General features: G+C 37.7%; 1 protein-coding gene across 1 annotated transcript; it reads right to left on the bottom strand.

Annotated features, from left to right (window-relative positions):
• Window positions 1–1,702: 1,702 nt before the first annotated feature.
• On the bottom strand, window positions 1,703–15,375 carry ogfod1.L (2-oxoglutarate and iron dependent oxygenase domain containing 1 L homeolog). The gene is given in 13 exon segments (NM_001093191.1): window positions 1,703–2,156; window positions 2,459–2,517; window positions 4,506–4,634; window positions 4,850–5,052; window positions 6,203–6,282; window positions 8,506–8,619; window positions 8,749–8,877; window positions 9,666–9,757; window positions 11,132–11,248; window positions 11,349–11,449; window positions 12,687–12,733; window positions 12,866–13,011; window positions 15,169–15,375. Coding segments are annotated over 13 exon segments (1,536 nt in total). The 5' UTR covers window positions 15,326–15,375; the 3' UTR covers window positions 1,703–1,994.
• Window positions 15,376–15,397: the final 22 nt, after the last annotated feature.

Below are 15,397 nucleotides of genomic sequence, written 5' to 3' on the forward strand. Positions count from 1 at the left end.
ATAACATCAACTTTACAGAGTATTGCTTTTTATAGACCTATAACACTTTAGACTGGTTAAACTATGTGTGTTTGATGTGAAACACGCTGTGTGATTCTTCTACCAGTAGGAAGTCAGCAGTGTCTGCCATAGACAGCATGTTTCCTCCTTCATTGTTATAACATATTAAGGGAAATGCATGGGATGCTGACTATATCAAATAAGCCATGGATGCTACAAGATAGCCTTCTGGTAAGAGGAAGCCAATATAATATTTGCTCAAGACTTGAGCAACATGAGCAATGCAAAAGCATACTAAAACCTGATGCACCAGAAGCTAGATGTAGATACCACTGATGTTTTCAGAGAGGGTTTGGGGAACATTAGACAGTGATAGGCAGTTCTTTTATATATTTAAGGGAATAGTGATTAATATTTTGTTTACATAAAAGGCTGAAATATCTTCAGTTATTGTGTAAAAAGTGCACACAGTTCATCTTGGTTGGATCAACTTCACATGAAAACAACTTGCTCTGCACTGGTACAACTAGTGCGCTTGCTTTGTAAAGGCTACTATAGTTTGTATAAACAAGTTGCTGTGTAGCCATGGTGGCAGCTATTAAAGCTGGCAAAAAGGGCATAGGTTACATAGCAGATAACAGATAAAACACCATTGTATTGTGTGCTATGCGCTATGTAACTTGTGCCTTTTCTACAGCTTGAATGGCTGCCCCCATGGCTAGACAGCACCTTATTTATATAAACTAATAGTCTTTCTGCAGCAAATACACAGCTTTTACCAGTGCATGCTAATAGAATATTATGTTAATACGTTTATAATGCTTTCATCTTTTGGTGTTACTGTTCCTTTAAAATATTATTACAAATGTCAATCTAGGATGCAGGAAGTTACTCAGTCTTGAGACTTTTTCCCCCTTGTCTTAAAAAGGCAATAATACAGAAATGCCATATAACATAAGATATAAACAGGTTTGACACATTGCTTGGTGGTACTGTACTATTATATGGTGGAATTTTAATCTACTAATCCCCACAAAGGACCATATCAATTTCTATAATTACATCACTGTTCTGAAAGCCCACCTTAATCCTGTTATTATTCTTATAAATGATTATATAGAGCTAAAAGCAAAGTCACAGTATTGTCATGACATACTAACTAAAAGGAATAATGTACTTGAGCTAAAATGCTCAAATACAAGGAATGTTTATTTTGCAGTTTGCCAACTGTTGCAAAATGTCAGCATTTTCTGGAAAGTAGAATCACAGCTAGGCCATCGTCCATGTGTTGCATAGAACGGGGCCGTGCAGCTGGAGGTTTTATACCCAGGGGCATAACTACAGAGGAACAGACCCTGCGGCTGCAGGGGGGCCCAGAAGGAATAGGGGCCCTATGAGGGTTTAATTGATATACAATTCCGGTAAATATTAATTAAACTGTGCAACCTCATTTTGGGGGCCTGAAAAATTTATAGCACTTGGATGCATATCTGTATAACAATCCTGTACTCAAATTACCCTGCAAGATTTCATCTAAAAGTTTGAAGAAAAATTTGTCGAAGTTAAATCTGTGGTTTACCCCCATAGATGGTTATTAAACCTATTTTTAGCCTTTTATCTTTCTACAAGTAATCAACAACAAATCACTATAACGTGTGATAGTCCTTAAAAACAAACAGTCTCAAAATTAAAACGTTTCAGCTCTGTACATATCAGGTACTTATTTATTCTTCGCTTTTGCAGAACTCATTTGATCATATTTATACCACAGAGATCATTGTCGAGAATATTTAATCATGTCACAGAACTCTTTCACAAAAAAAATTATTTTAGTAAAAATAGGATTGCTACCTTATTAAACACATGAACAACAGCAAATTCAAATAAGATCTTTATCTGAACCAATTTACTGGCAGGATATGGTTTATACACAGGTTTTCAAAACTGCCCACTATTCCCTCTGTTAAAAGTCCAAATCTTTGAATCCAGAGCTGTCACTCATAGTAAACAAAAGCAAAGTCCCAGAATCCCTTGTGCTTGGTGCTGTTGGCATCTCTCTGTTGGCTCTTGTGATTTATGTGTTTAACAAACCGCATTGTTTCTTTGTCTCTGTAGACCAAGGCAAGGCAGTTGTTCTCTGGATATACAGTGAGAAGCTAGAAAGCAGAAAAACAGTAACAGATGTTTAGGAATAATATATATATATATGGAACACAATATATATAAAATCTTAGAAAACCATATTAAGATGGCTTTGCTACCTAAAAACCAGAGGTCCACTGGCAGGATAGTGAATAATATCAGTAATTATTTGCTTGTGAGTTTCTACAATTTGCAGTCACTTCCATGTACAGTACATAACATCCTAAATGCAGACCTCCCACTAACCATAAAATACCATTTGCTTGTGAGTTTACAGACTACCGAGAAACTTTATGTATAACATCCGTGTCTTTACCTCCTCATCTTCTTCTTTTGCAATGTAAGATGTGAAACCGCCATACTCAGCTTCCCAATCTTAAAGAAGAAAAAAAGATTTATTTAGCAATAACAATATGAAGCCTGAAAGGGGACATATAACATATATTTTCACAATCCACTAAACATTGAAAAATAGAATATCCTTTGAGTGAAGTATGTCTGGATCACCTTGTAAAACAATGCTTGCCCCTTTTGCAAGTTTCCAGTCTAGGAGTCACCAATATATGACTTGTATATAAGTTGTTTTAGGTTTTCCAGTTGTGTTTGATTTTTGTAGTTTAACTTTGATTTTATAATTACCTAAGGATATGGTTTATACGTATTTGGTTTGACAGTGATAAAATGCCTTGTATGTTGAGAACTTAACTTATTTCAATCAACATGGAAAATACATAAGGAACAGTAACACCAAAAAATTAAAAAGTGTTCTAAATGCACTGTGTGTCTGCTTCAGAAAGACTACAATAGTTTATATAAAGAAGATGCTGAGTAGCCATGGGGGCAGCCGTTCAAACTGGTAAAAAAGGAAAAGGCACAGGTTACATAACAAATAACCATTTCCAATACAGTGGTGTTTTATCTATTATCTGCTATGTGATCTGTGTCTTTTCTCCTTTTTTCCTACAGCTTAAATGGCTGCCCCCATGGCTACACAGCAGCTTGTTTATATAAACTATAGTAGTGTTTCTGAAGCAAACACAGTTTTTACCAGTGCAGAGAAACAGTACATTATATTTTATTTACTTTGATAAACTTTTTGCTGTTACTGTTCCTTTAGAGGAGTCGACGGCAGGGTCGGACTGGAGCCTTGGGGGCCCACCTGGGGTGGAAATGAAGGGCCCTCCCAGCAGTACCGGGCACCCCCTTCCGACCTCCAATTCCCTGCCTGGCTGCCCGAAAAGGCGTGATGCGTGCATGCGCGAACGCGATGTGCTACACGCATGCATGCAAACGCGGTGTGTTACACGCAGTTCATTATTTTATGGGGCAGCCAGAGCCAAGGTAGCAGGCCCAGTCCGACACTGGTACCATGAACTGAGGAGTCTGGGTCGAAGGATTTATGTACCAACTCCACAGCCCTGTCTGCTATATGCCCTATTTAGAAAAAAAGGGAGAGGCATTAGGTGAGCCAGCACCTGGCGAATAAGACATTCAGAAAAGTTAGAATCTTGGGGATGGGCAAGTGGAGTTGGTTAAAAGAGCATTATAAATAAAGACATAAAGTTAACATTTCTTTATGGGCTTTAGTTCCCTTAAAAGAAAAGTAATCTTACTTTTTAAAACTCTTCTTTCTCTTATTGTCCCTAAAATGTCATGTAAACTATAAATACTATGAACACAGAAGGGTAGATACTGCAGTTCCACATGGTCAAAACCATGGTTTAAAGTCGAAGGAATAGCATTTTAGAATTGGGGTGCCAAAACTTAGGCACCCCAAGTGACTATTTTTACTTACCCGACACCCCGTGCCGGTGCTCCGATCAGCAGAAAATCGCACTGACCCGGGTGCGATTTTCTGCTGAGCACCACGGAGAGATCATCTTCCTGCTTCGTCGGTTTTCAAATTTCCCTGGGCAGATGCATGCGCAGTAGCGCGAAATAGCCGGCTTTTTTTGTTAAAGTCCGGCTTTCTGCTCTACTGCACATATGCAAAGACCAGAAGAAGCAGGAAGAGGATCTCTCCATGGTGGTAGCTATAAGAACCCTGGGCCTGTTCGGTTGTCAGGTAAGTAAAAGTAGTCACTTGGGGGTGCCTAACTTTTGGCACCCCCAAGTGTAAAATGCTATTCCTTCTCCTTTAACTATTTAACTATAAATCCTCAATTAAAAAATGTAAAACTAAAGTCTGAAAATTGCTCTGTACTGTATTACCTTTCTGTTTACATCCAGCTCATTTTACTCATTTCTGCTCCATGTGAAACTGTGGCTTTCACAAAATGACACAACATTATGGTACTGGGCCTGCATACAGTCATGTGTTCAGGGTAGTGGCAATGGCATAGAAATGCTTTTGTCTCACTTACCATCACACCCACAAAACAAAAGTAGATCTAGTGCAAATTCGTGCCGTTCAGGATCAAGGTCATGGATCATGGTATAGTAACTGTGTTGCCAGTGTCTTAATTCCCCACTACATGAGGGAACTTTGTCATCTGCAGAAAAGAAGGGAAGTGTTGTACTCAAAGGAACTAAAAGGGCGAACATATTGTTCTCTCTACACGAGACTTTAGGGTTGCCACCTTTTCTGGAAAAAAATACCGGCCTTACTATATATTTATCTTTTTTCCCTATTAATAAAATTGGGATCAACCATTATTTTTACTGGCCAGGTAGCAACCCTACGAGCCTTATAGACTTGACCACTTACCCTCTGAAGAAGCTCCTTGTTGTGAAACTGTATTAGGCTCTGAAGGGCCTTCCCCTTCATCTGACTCTTCATTATTTGAAGCCAGAAAATGAAGTTTAAGGCCAGTAAAGTTAGAGAGGAATAGAAAGAAAGCCTCCGATCTCAGAAGCTCCATGCAGCTACCTATGACTCCAGGGAAATCTCCATGTGCTCTTTCATAACACCTGGTATATAGAAAGAAACGGAGGACAGTGTTACAGCAAAGCTAACCTTATTTGAAATAAAAAAAACAGACATGAATACCAAGAATCTGATAACAAGCTTTGCCTCCCTAAGCGGTAGATTTAATTTACTTGTTAGAAATTTTAAGATTATTTATAGAATACATTCTCAAGTAAATCGCTATACAGGTTATGGGCTTGTCCATGTACAAAACATCAGTTTACTGAGGTGGGGAACTAGCATGGCAGGCAGGACACCAAAAGGGGGGTGGTAGGATGAGAAGGAAAGTAATGTGGGGCATGTCACTAAACAAGAAGGATCAAGCAGCATCTAACTAAAAGGGATGAAAATTTTTTAAAATGAATCAGTTAATAGTGCTGCTCCAGCAGAATTCTGCACTGAAATCCATTTCTCAAAAGAGCAAGAGCAGATTTTTTTTATATTCAATTTTGAAATCTGACATGGGGCTAGACATATTGTCAATTTTCGAGCTGCCCCAAGTTATGTGACTTGTTCTCTGATAAACTTCAATCACTCTTTACTGCTGTACTGCAAGTTGGTGTGATATCACCCCCTCCCTTTTCCCCCCCAGCAGCCAAACAAAAGAACAATGGGAAGGTAACCAGATAGCAGCTCCCTAACACAAGATAACAGCTGCCTGGTAGATCTAATAACAACACTCAATAGTAAAAACCCCATGCCCCACTAAGACACATTCAGTTACATTGAGAAGGAAAAACAGCAGCCTGCCAGAAAGCATTTCTCTCCTAAAGTGCAGGCACAAGTCACATGACTGGGGGCAGCTGGGAAATTGACAATCTCTAGCCCCATGTCAGATTTCAAAATTGAATATAAAAAAATCTGTTTGCTCTTTTGAGAAATGGATTTCAGTGCAGAATTCTGCTGGAGTAGCACTATTAACTGATGCATTTTGAAAAAAAAAACATGTTTTCCGATGACAGGATCCCTTTAACTAAACCGGCATGTCACTAAAGTGAGAGGATTGTAATGTTGACCAAAATTTTTTGCATCAGCTGCTGAGGCTGGTTCATTTAATATTTAGATATTACTGTTCTGTATTTCTTTAGTTGCAAAACTGTTATGTTTCCATGAAGGACGGAATCTGAAAATAAGAATACAACTTATACACACCTTTTATTGGGTGGACCGCACTTCTCCAGTGTAATGCTTTGTGTTTCCAGAGCTGCACAGATTGCTTGGAATTTATCTGCCTAAAAAAACAACAGGTAGGAACTATAATAAAAATCAAAAAACACCCAAATGCCAGTCTACCCAATGACATCCTGTTATAAAAGAGGAAATAAACCTCTATATTCTATTTGCCTTTATTCTGATACTAAAGAGTCACTAACCAAATGTTTGTGATTTATGGGCATTGTTATACCCTTGTTGCTAAAATTATGCACATCAATGGGATTAAATTGGCAGTACAATGCAAAGTATAGATCACTGTGTCCTTGGACATACATGCATGTATGTATGACTGCATAGGTATCTTTTATAAACATGCTGTATCTACACATGTATTATTAAGTAAAACATTATAATGACTCATTTGGATTCTACAAACATATTCTGTTCAGTTGGACAGAGCAATGTAACTTTGTTTTTGGCCTCTAGGTAGTATTGTTTTACGGAAATCTAAAGATAATGCTTCAGCAGTGGCTAGCAATATAGCAACTCAAAATTATACAGCAAAATATGCAGACAATCATCTTTGTACTCCCTTATAATTTACTAATTGTACAGAGAGTAAATGGAAGACAAACCCTATTTATGTATATTTTCCATTTAGCTTGTTAGAAATACTGCAGCTATCGTGTGTCTATTTGTGTTCCAACAATTAGGGGCCGATTCACTAAATTCGAGTGAAGGATTCGAAGTAAAAAAACTTCGAATTTCGAAGTGTTTTTTGGGCTACTTCGACCATCGAATGGGCTAGTTCGACCTTCGACTACGACTTCGAATCGAAGGATTCGAACAAAAAATCGTTCGACTATTCGACCATTCGATAGTCAAAGTACTGTCTCTTTAAAAAAAACTTCGACCCCCTAGTTCGGCAGATAAAAGCTACCGAAGTCAATGTTAGCCTATGGGGAAGGTCCCCATAGGCTTGCCTAAGTTTTTTTGATCGAAGGATATTCCTTCGATCGTTGGATTTAAATCCTTCGATTCGAAGGATTTAATCGTTCGATCGAAGGAATAATCCTTCGATCGCAGAATTTGCGCTAAATCCTTAGACTTCGATATTCGAAGTCGAAGGATTTCAATTCCTAGTCGAATATCGAGGGTTAATTAACCCTCGATATTCGACCCTTGATGAATCGGCCCCTTAGTCTATCACATTATAAAAGGATTTTATTAAAGGGATTGTTCACCTTCCAACACTTTTTCAGTTCAGTTGTTTTTAGATTCACCCAAAATAAAGACTTTTTTTCAATAACCTCTTATTTTCTATTTGTTAGCAGTGGCGTAACTAATGTAGGATGTGTATTTGGCCCCCTCACCCGTGCGCTGGACTTGTGCTACTTGCACTGTGTGAAAAATCCCCTTCTCTCCCATCGGCAATTTGCCTTTTTTCCAGCTCTGGCAGGCCCCAAGGGGGTGCACCCCCCACAGTTATGATACTTGGTGGTAACCCTTTTTCTAATATTGAAGTTTAAAGTTTCATTTTTCACCTTATGTATTTCTAAAGCAGCTCTGGGAGCGGGGATTGCCAGCTTTTCTTTTCTAAATGCATACATTAGTTGATACATTTCTTATCTTTGGTAACGTCAAAGAGTGAAGCAGAGCACACTCCTGGAGATTGGATAACGAGAACTCCTGGTGCTCAGTGCTAGGAGTCCGGCGACCTCCAATGTGACATCAAAATGGTAAACACACTGGCACACAAGGAACTTTATGCAGGGTTACCCCTTGCGTTTATTAAGTGCGGACCGCACTTAATAAACGCAAGGGGTAACCCTGCATAAAGTTCCTTATGTGCCAGTGTGTTTACCATTTTTATCTTTGGTAACGTCACATACAGCTTTTTGATTGTTGATACACGCTGTGAATTGATTTCTATTCATATTTGCTTCCCATTCATGTGAATTTAAAGTCCATGAACTGGTGATAGGTGAATTTAATAACATAATAGTTTCTCAAGATGTCAACAAAAACACCTGCAATGCATATGAGGTATGTTGCTATCACCTTAACCTAGCACACGAGGGTCACACAATAAGATAAGTCCAATCTCACCCTACATTTTAATGCTCAAACCAGACAAATATCAATATTTTTGTAGCCAGCTTTAGCCAGTTTATACATTTCCTTTGTTCTGCAATACATTTATTATCACTGCTTTATTGGATTCAAGTCTGGCAACTTTTACATTTCCTTCATGATCCAACCTCCATGTTTGTTGTTCGCACCATGAGCTATATGCAAACCTTAAGAAAATCTTTCAAGAGAATTTCAGATCTTTCCTCAAATTCCTCCTGTATCTGGGCCTGAGACTCTAAGGAGAGATAAGCTGGATTTATCCACTCGTACAATATCTGGTCCTGAGGAAATAAAAAGTTAAGAACTATATCAGGACCTTCAGACTGGTAATGTTAGCTAGAGGAATATTATGTTACATAGTGAGCAATAGGGTAACTATGCATAGAGTGGTGATGAATAGAATATCTTACATCATGAGGAATATGGGGACTACGAACAGGCGGATGATCTAGACCTCGAGGTGGCCTCTCCAGAGAGCAGCCATGAAACCAACCACTGACTGAAAGACGAGATTTTCCATCACTTAGTACTTCTGAAACCTGCAATATGATTAGACAAAAACTCTAATACAGGTATGAAAACTACTATCTGGAATGCTTGGGGCCTTGGGTTTTCTGGATAAGTGGTCTTTCTGTAATTTGGTTTAAACAAACACATTAAGATGGTTTTGCCCCTTATATGGATTTGTGTAGCTAAATCAGGATGAAGTACAAGGTAATGTCTTATTATTACAGAGAAAAAAATAAATATAATTCTAAAATTAGAATTATTTGCTTAAAATTGAGCTTTCTGGATAAGGGTAACTATGCATATACAGCATATAACATACATTTGGACAGACATATAGGACAATAGGGAGTAATGGACATCAGTAGTATCTGTAAATATGCCTTTGTATGTAATGGTTTGAGTGTTTTATCAGAGACAATTTTCAGTATTGTCTATCACGGGGTATTTTCTGGTGTTTTGTAGTCACAACAAATCAAGGACAGCATGTGTCTAACCCTAAGTGTGACTCAAACTCTTAAAAGTAAGAGTACCTATACCCCTTGAAGGGTTTCTGCTGTAGGATTCCCTGGACTAAGCAGAGTTGAGCTAACCTGCAATTTTTAATATTTACCATGTTTAAAAAAAAAATTAAAGTTTAAATCCACAAAACTGTGGTTGATTAATATGATCACCCCTGCTGTGGTATAACTATAAGAAAAGGACACCCTAGAAAAAGGTTTGCACAGTATTACAAAACACACTCTTTGTATACTGATATTTTTTTATGTATGCGTGTGGTCTTCATATATTTACTTAATAGCAATTATATGTATCTCACCTGATGGAAAGAAACTGGAGAGACCTCAAAAAACACTAGAGAATTCCATCTAGGGACCAGAGATTTCACAATCGGTCCAGGCTGTCCATTATCTGCAGGGAAGAATTTAAGAAGTGTTTTCCCAAATGGTACATATGAGGGACATGTGTCCTGCAGTTACTCCACTCCAAACACAGATTCATTCAGAGAAGAATTCACCGTCTACAGAACAGGGTCTTAACTACCTATCCTCTAGTACCATTGACTCTACATTTCTGGCTTCTATTCTGTTCTATAGGAATTATTCCTTGCTAGGCATTTAAACAGATGAATGGAAACAATTGGCACATACAATTGTTTAATGAGATAATAACGGCTGATTTACAAACATAAGGTGCCAACTTGCACAAGTGAAATTGCCTATAGCGACTAAACTTAATTAGTTTTGATCAGTCTACTAATAATTAGAAAATGAAAGCTAAGAACTGACAGTTTTCCACGGGGAACTGCGCTGGCACAGTTTGGCATCTATTTCAGTCTCGCTGTTCACCATGTAAATCTCCCTGCCAGGAAATTAACTTATTAACTCAGCAGCCGCCATTGGACTTTGAAGAGAGGTGTACCATATATATATATATATATATATATATATATATATATATATATAATATAATATAAAAATCCATTTTAAAATACACTTAAGCACAAATATGATATGGTGACTGAACTTAACCCCCTACATATGGGAAAGGCATGTAAAAGTTTTTCAATTGTAGCATTGTACACAACTATTATGGGATATTAAAAAGCTATTAAAAATAATTTTTACATTATACCTATTCTGATAACATTTTAACGATAATTTAAATGTGATAATTATTTTAATTAGAGCCGCTAGTCTTTTCACGTTAATCTTTTTGGAGCCATAACCAGTGTCTGGTATGCACAACAAGGTACAACAAGAAAAAATCCGATGGCACACAGGGCTGCAGGAAATCTTCCAATTTTTTGCACTCCGCTTTGAAATAAAAATTGGAAGATTTCCTGCAGCCCTGTGTGCCATCAGATTTGTTCTTGTTGTACCTTATTGTGAGGTGGCCGAGCCTCTACCCTTGTGCACCAGGCGTCTCTTTCATTCTGCAGGATGTGCAAGGTCCTGCACTGCTTTGAACCTCGAGAAATTTTGGTATGCACAACAGACAAGTTGTTCCTCCTCCATATTCTACCTGATGGCAGTGCATGCCTTTGACTGGCAGGAGACACTGCCGTGTTTAGAAAAGACTATCTCCTGCTATTCAGAGTCATGCTCTATCCATAAGCTACAGTATGATAGCAAACATTATCTCTTATTGTTTTCATTGGTAGGAAATAACTTATAATTTTGAAACAGACTGCAAAGACTAGCCAAAAGAGTATTTGAAAACCCTCCACCCGCAACTTTGTAAAATGATATGCTAATGTTTAGAGGAGAAGGTGTACAGACTAACCATCCATGCCATACAGATCCAGAGAGCCCCCGTCAGATTTGGACCACTCGGGAACCAAGTAAAGGATGAATGCAAATCTCCTTCCTTCTAACTCATCATCATGACAAAGCAAAGTATCTGTGGAACATAATGGGTTGCATAGGTCAGTCATGAGCTACCACAGCTAGTGGGTAGAAACAGTGTGCTCCCATGAAGTCTTGTAATGTCCTCTTCCCACCTGTATAGCCATATTGGGCACAGGAAATATCAACAGTCTTCTCCAGTTCCACATTTGTAATATTTGATAGCCACTGACGAAAATCCTCAAACAGTCCATGTCTGGAACACAAGTAATGCAAAATAATGTATCCACAAAGAGCACTCTACAAACATGCAGACAACAGCTTATAACGCTAATACACTGCTAATAACGCAGCACTACATGTAATTTGTTGCTGTGACATTACAGTGAAACAATTATACATTTCCTGATTTATATAAAATGTTATGCTCAATACATTTCCCTGAGTTTAAATTTTCCTGGATTTTCCACTATTTTTCTTGTCCCCTAACCAAAAGTTTTATTAATCCCATTAAAGGAAAACTATACGCCCAAAATGAATACTTAAGCAACAGATAGTTTATATCAAATTGAATGACATATTAAAGAATCTTACCAAACTGGAATATATATTTACATAAATATTGCCCTTTTACATCTCTTGCCTTGAACCACCATTTCGTGACTGTATCTGTGCTGCCTCAGAGATCACCTGACCAGAAATACTACAACACTAACTGTAACAGGGAGAAGTGAGGAAGCAAAAGGCAGAACTCTGTCTGTTAATTGGCTCATGTGACCTTACATGTGGTTTGTATGTGAGCACAGCGAATCTTACGATCTCAGGGGGCAGCCCTTATTTTTTAAAATGGCAATTTTCTATTTATGATTACCCAATGGCACATACTACTTAAAAAGTATATTATTATGATAATGGTTCATTTACATGAAGCAGGGTTTTACACATGAGCTGTTTTACTCAGTATCTTTTAATAGAGACCTACATTGTTTGGGGGGTATAGTTTTCCTTTAAGTGCATGAATTTATCACAAAATGAATAGATCTATTCCTGTCTAGATATGCTTGGCTACATAAGTAGTGCTGCAAGCAAAAACATATCTTTATAATATACAAGAAAAATAAAAAAAACATGTCAAATATAGTTAGTGAACACATCACTAAAATGTGTGGATAATCTCCCATGAGAAGAATCTTAACATATGGAGATCCAAAACCCATGTCCCAAGCATTCCAGATAATAGATTTTATATACTATGTTTGGAAAGAAATAGGTACTGAAGCTAAAAAATTTTTATCAAAATAAAAAAAAATTAAAAGTGACAGTTAATCACACCTCTGTACTTCCAATTACTTCATTCCAGGCCCAATGAAAAACCTTTTCCATTTCAGTAATGCTATGCTTTTCCACATCAGGCTCCAGTTAACTTTGAGAAGGGTAACATATAAGGAATAATTACGCACAGGATTCCAGAAGGATGAATACATTTGCCTCACCTTAGAGCTTTGATATGGCTCTCCCTACGATTTTTCAGATCCTCTGACTAAAAGAAAAAAGTATTAATTAAAAGACATTTTTTTTTAATAATGCACACCTTAATATATAATTTAAAGTTTTCCATAACCAATGTAACCCCCACACTCCACAGTCAATACAATCAACACACTGTACCTACTTGTTTGAACTGATAAAGATCATTTGATTTGGGCTGGAAGTTCAAATTAAGCAGCTCCTCTTTCAATTCTTCCAGGAAGTCTGAGTTGTGAATAAAAGGATGGATCACACCATGTGGGAAGGGCACTGAATCCAAAGCAACTGAGCCTGGTGGGAAGGAAAGAGATATTTTGTAAGATACTCTCTGTACATAGCACCTACCAATATTATCTGACAAAATACTCTTATGTGGGCCACTGATGACTACTTGTCCTCCAAGTAATCCAATTGTTGGCCCAAGGGCTGAACGGCTGGTTCAAGCTTGATTCAACTTGGAAGACCAAATGAATAGATCATGCTGTGTATGGCTAGTTTAAACTGGATGCAAGTGCAATGGCACTAATATCCATTGATCTTTACGCTGAATGAAAGTTTCAAGCCAGCAATCCATGTGGCCAGATTTTAGTCACACCTTATGATACACGAACGGGAGGACGGCACTCCGGTAAAAGGCAGGTTTTTATTGCAAGATACTGCAGAAATACATGGCTTTAAGCGTTTCGGGAACACATTTCCTTAGTCACAGGCTTACAAAATGAATTGTACATGTGCATTATATACAATTAGTCTATGGCGACCCCTGTTGGTCGTCATCGTTTATCACTGCTAAAATCATTGTTTATTTGTATCAATAAAAGTGGCAATGCTCTGTTAAAATTCGAAACATAAAAAGGGGAAAATTATGTGCTTTGGATACTTTGTGTAGGTATCACTTGAAGTATTAACCTCATCAGCTTCAAATAAACTCTGGAGACCCACAGCAATTGAATGCGTCTTTATTTCACATATGTTTCGGATAAACATATCCTTCATCAGGTGCTTCAAGCACCCGATGAAGGATATGTTTATCCGAAACATGTTGTGTGAAATAAAGACACATTGATTTGCTGTGGGTCTCCAGAGTTTATTTGAAGCTGATTTGGAAGGTTTGTGGCTGGACAGGGCTGCTACTCTGTTGGAGATACCCTGAATACAGTGAGTGAGGGATCACCAAAATATTTGAAAAGGATTTATTAACCTCATCATATTGTTTCATATACTTTTTATTAAAATGAATGTGAACCTGGTTGACCTAGTCATTTACTTATATCCTTTTATATTTTTCAATTGTATATGTTATTCTTCATATTTGGATCTCATCTTGTTATAATTGCAAACGTGCATATATGAGATGGCAGATTTTAAGTCATACCTTACCTCCAACTTTATTAGGGTACAAGTTTCTCTTTTGGTTTAATTTAGTTGCGCTGACAGTTAAAAGGGTTTTTCACCTTCGAGTTAGCTTTTAGTAAGATGTAGAGAGGGATATTCTGAGACAACTTGCAATTGGTTTTCATTTTTTATCATTTCTGTTTTTGGAGTTATTTAGCATTTTATTCAGCAGCTCTCCAGTTTGCAGTTTCAGCATTCTGGTTGCTAGGGTCCAAATTTCCCTAGCAACCATGTACTGATTTGAATATATGACAGGAATATGGATAGGAGAGGGCTTGAATAAAAACATGAGTAATAAAAAGTAGCAATAATAATACATTTGCAGCCTTACCGCGTGTTTGTTTTACAGACAGTCAGTGAAAGATGGAAAGTGTCAGCAAAAATGGGCAAATGAAAAGTTGCTTATGCTATACTATACTAAAAGTTAACTTAAATGTGCCATGAAGCTATTGAGAATTATATCCTTATAAACGGTGAGCTCTGATGTCATCAGTTATAAATGGTGAGTTCTGATGTCATTTCTGTTACTTGAGTCACTGAAACTTGTGTATTATAATAAAGTACCCCCAGTTGCAAAATATAAGGATATAAGAAGTTACCTCGGAGTTCCATGACCTGTATAAAAACACGAGGTCGATGGTCATGAAACTCCTCGGTAACTTATAAATATCCTTATAATTTACAAGAGGGGGTACTTTATTCACTATATATAAGCAGTTAGCAACAGTTGTATGCAGTTGTATAAGTTGTATGCAGAGAATTGAAGAAATCTGCTATAAGAATGTATTAAAAGCATGGCAATACAGCGCAGCAGTATAATAATAATACATGATTTCTGGAATACTGTATAAACCTCCTAGACCTTTTTTTGTCACAGATAAATGTAACAACCTTCCTCAGTAAAATGATCTCATTGCTGTGGGAGAATGGGACGACTTTCAGGTGTGACAGTTTAGCTAAGAGATTGCGAGAAAAGTTGTTAAATTGGATTCCAAAAAAGACTTGTGAGAAATACAGGCTGCTTGTCACTTAGGCACCCACGTGTTTACTCACCGAACTGTCCGCCCTGGTTTCCCTCCCAGGCTTCTTTCACTGAATCCCGACATGTTTGGTCTGCAAGTAATCCTGACAGCTTCGCCTTGAATTCCCGTTTCCCTTTCTTGTTCCCCGAACCATCGGTTCCAGCCGCAGTCCCCCTTTTCCCAGTCATCCCCGCCAAAGACTACAATACCCAGAATCCTTCGGACGAAACAAAGTTCTAGATTCGCATTTACTTCCGGGG

Source organism: Xenopus laevis, chromosome 4L (genome assembly GCF_017654675.1).
Source record: "Xenopus laevis strain J_2021 chromosome 4L, Xenopus_laevis_v10.1, whole genome shotgun sequence".
In the NCBI taxonomy this organism is placed as follows: Eukaryota; Metazoa; Chordata; class Amphibia; order Anura; family Pipidae; genus Xenopus; species Xenopus laevis.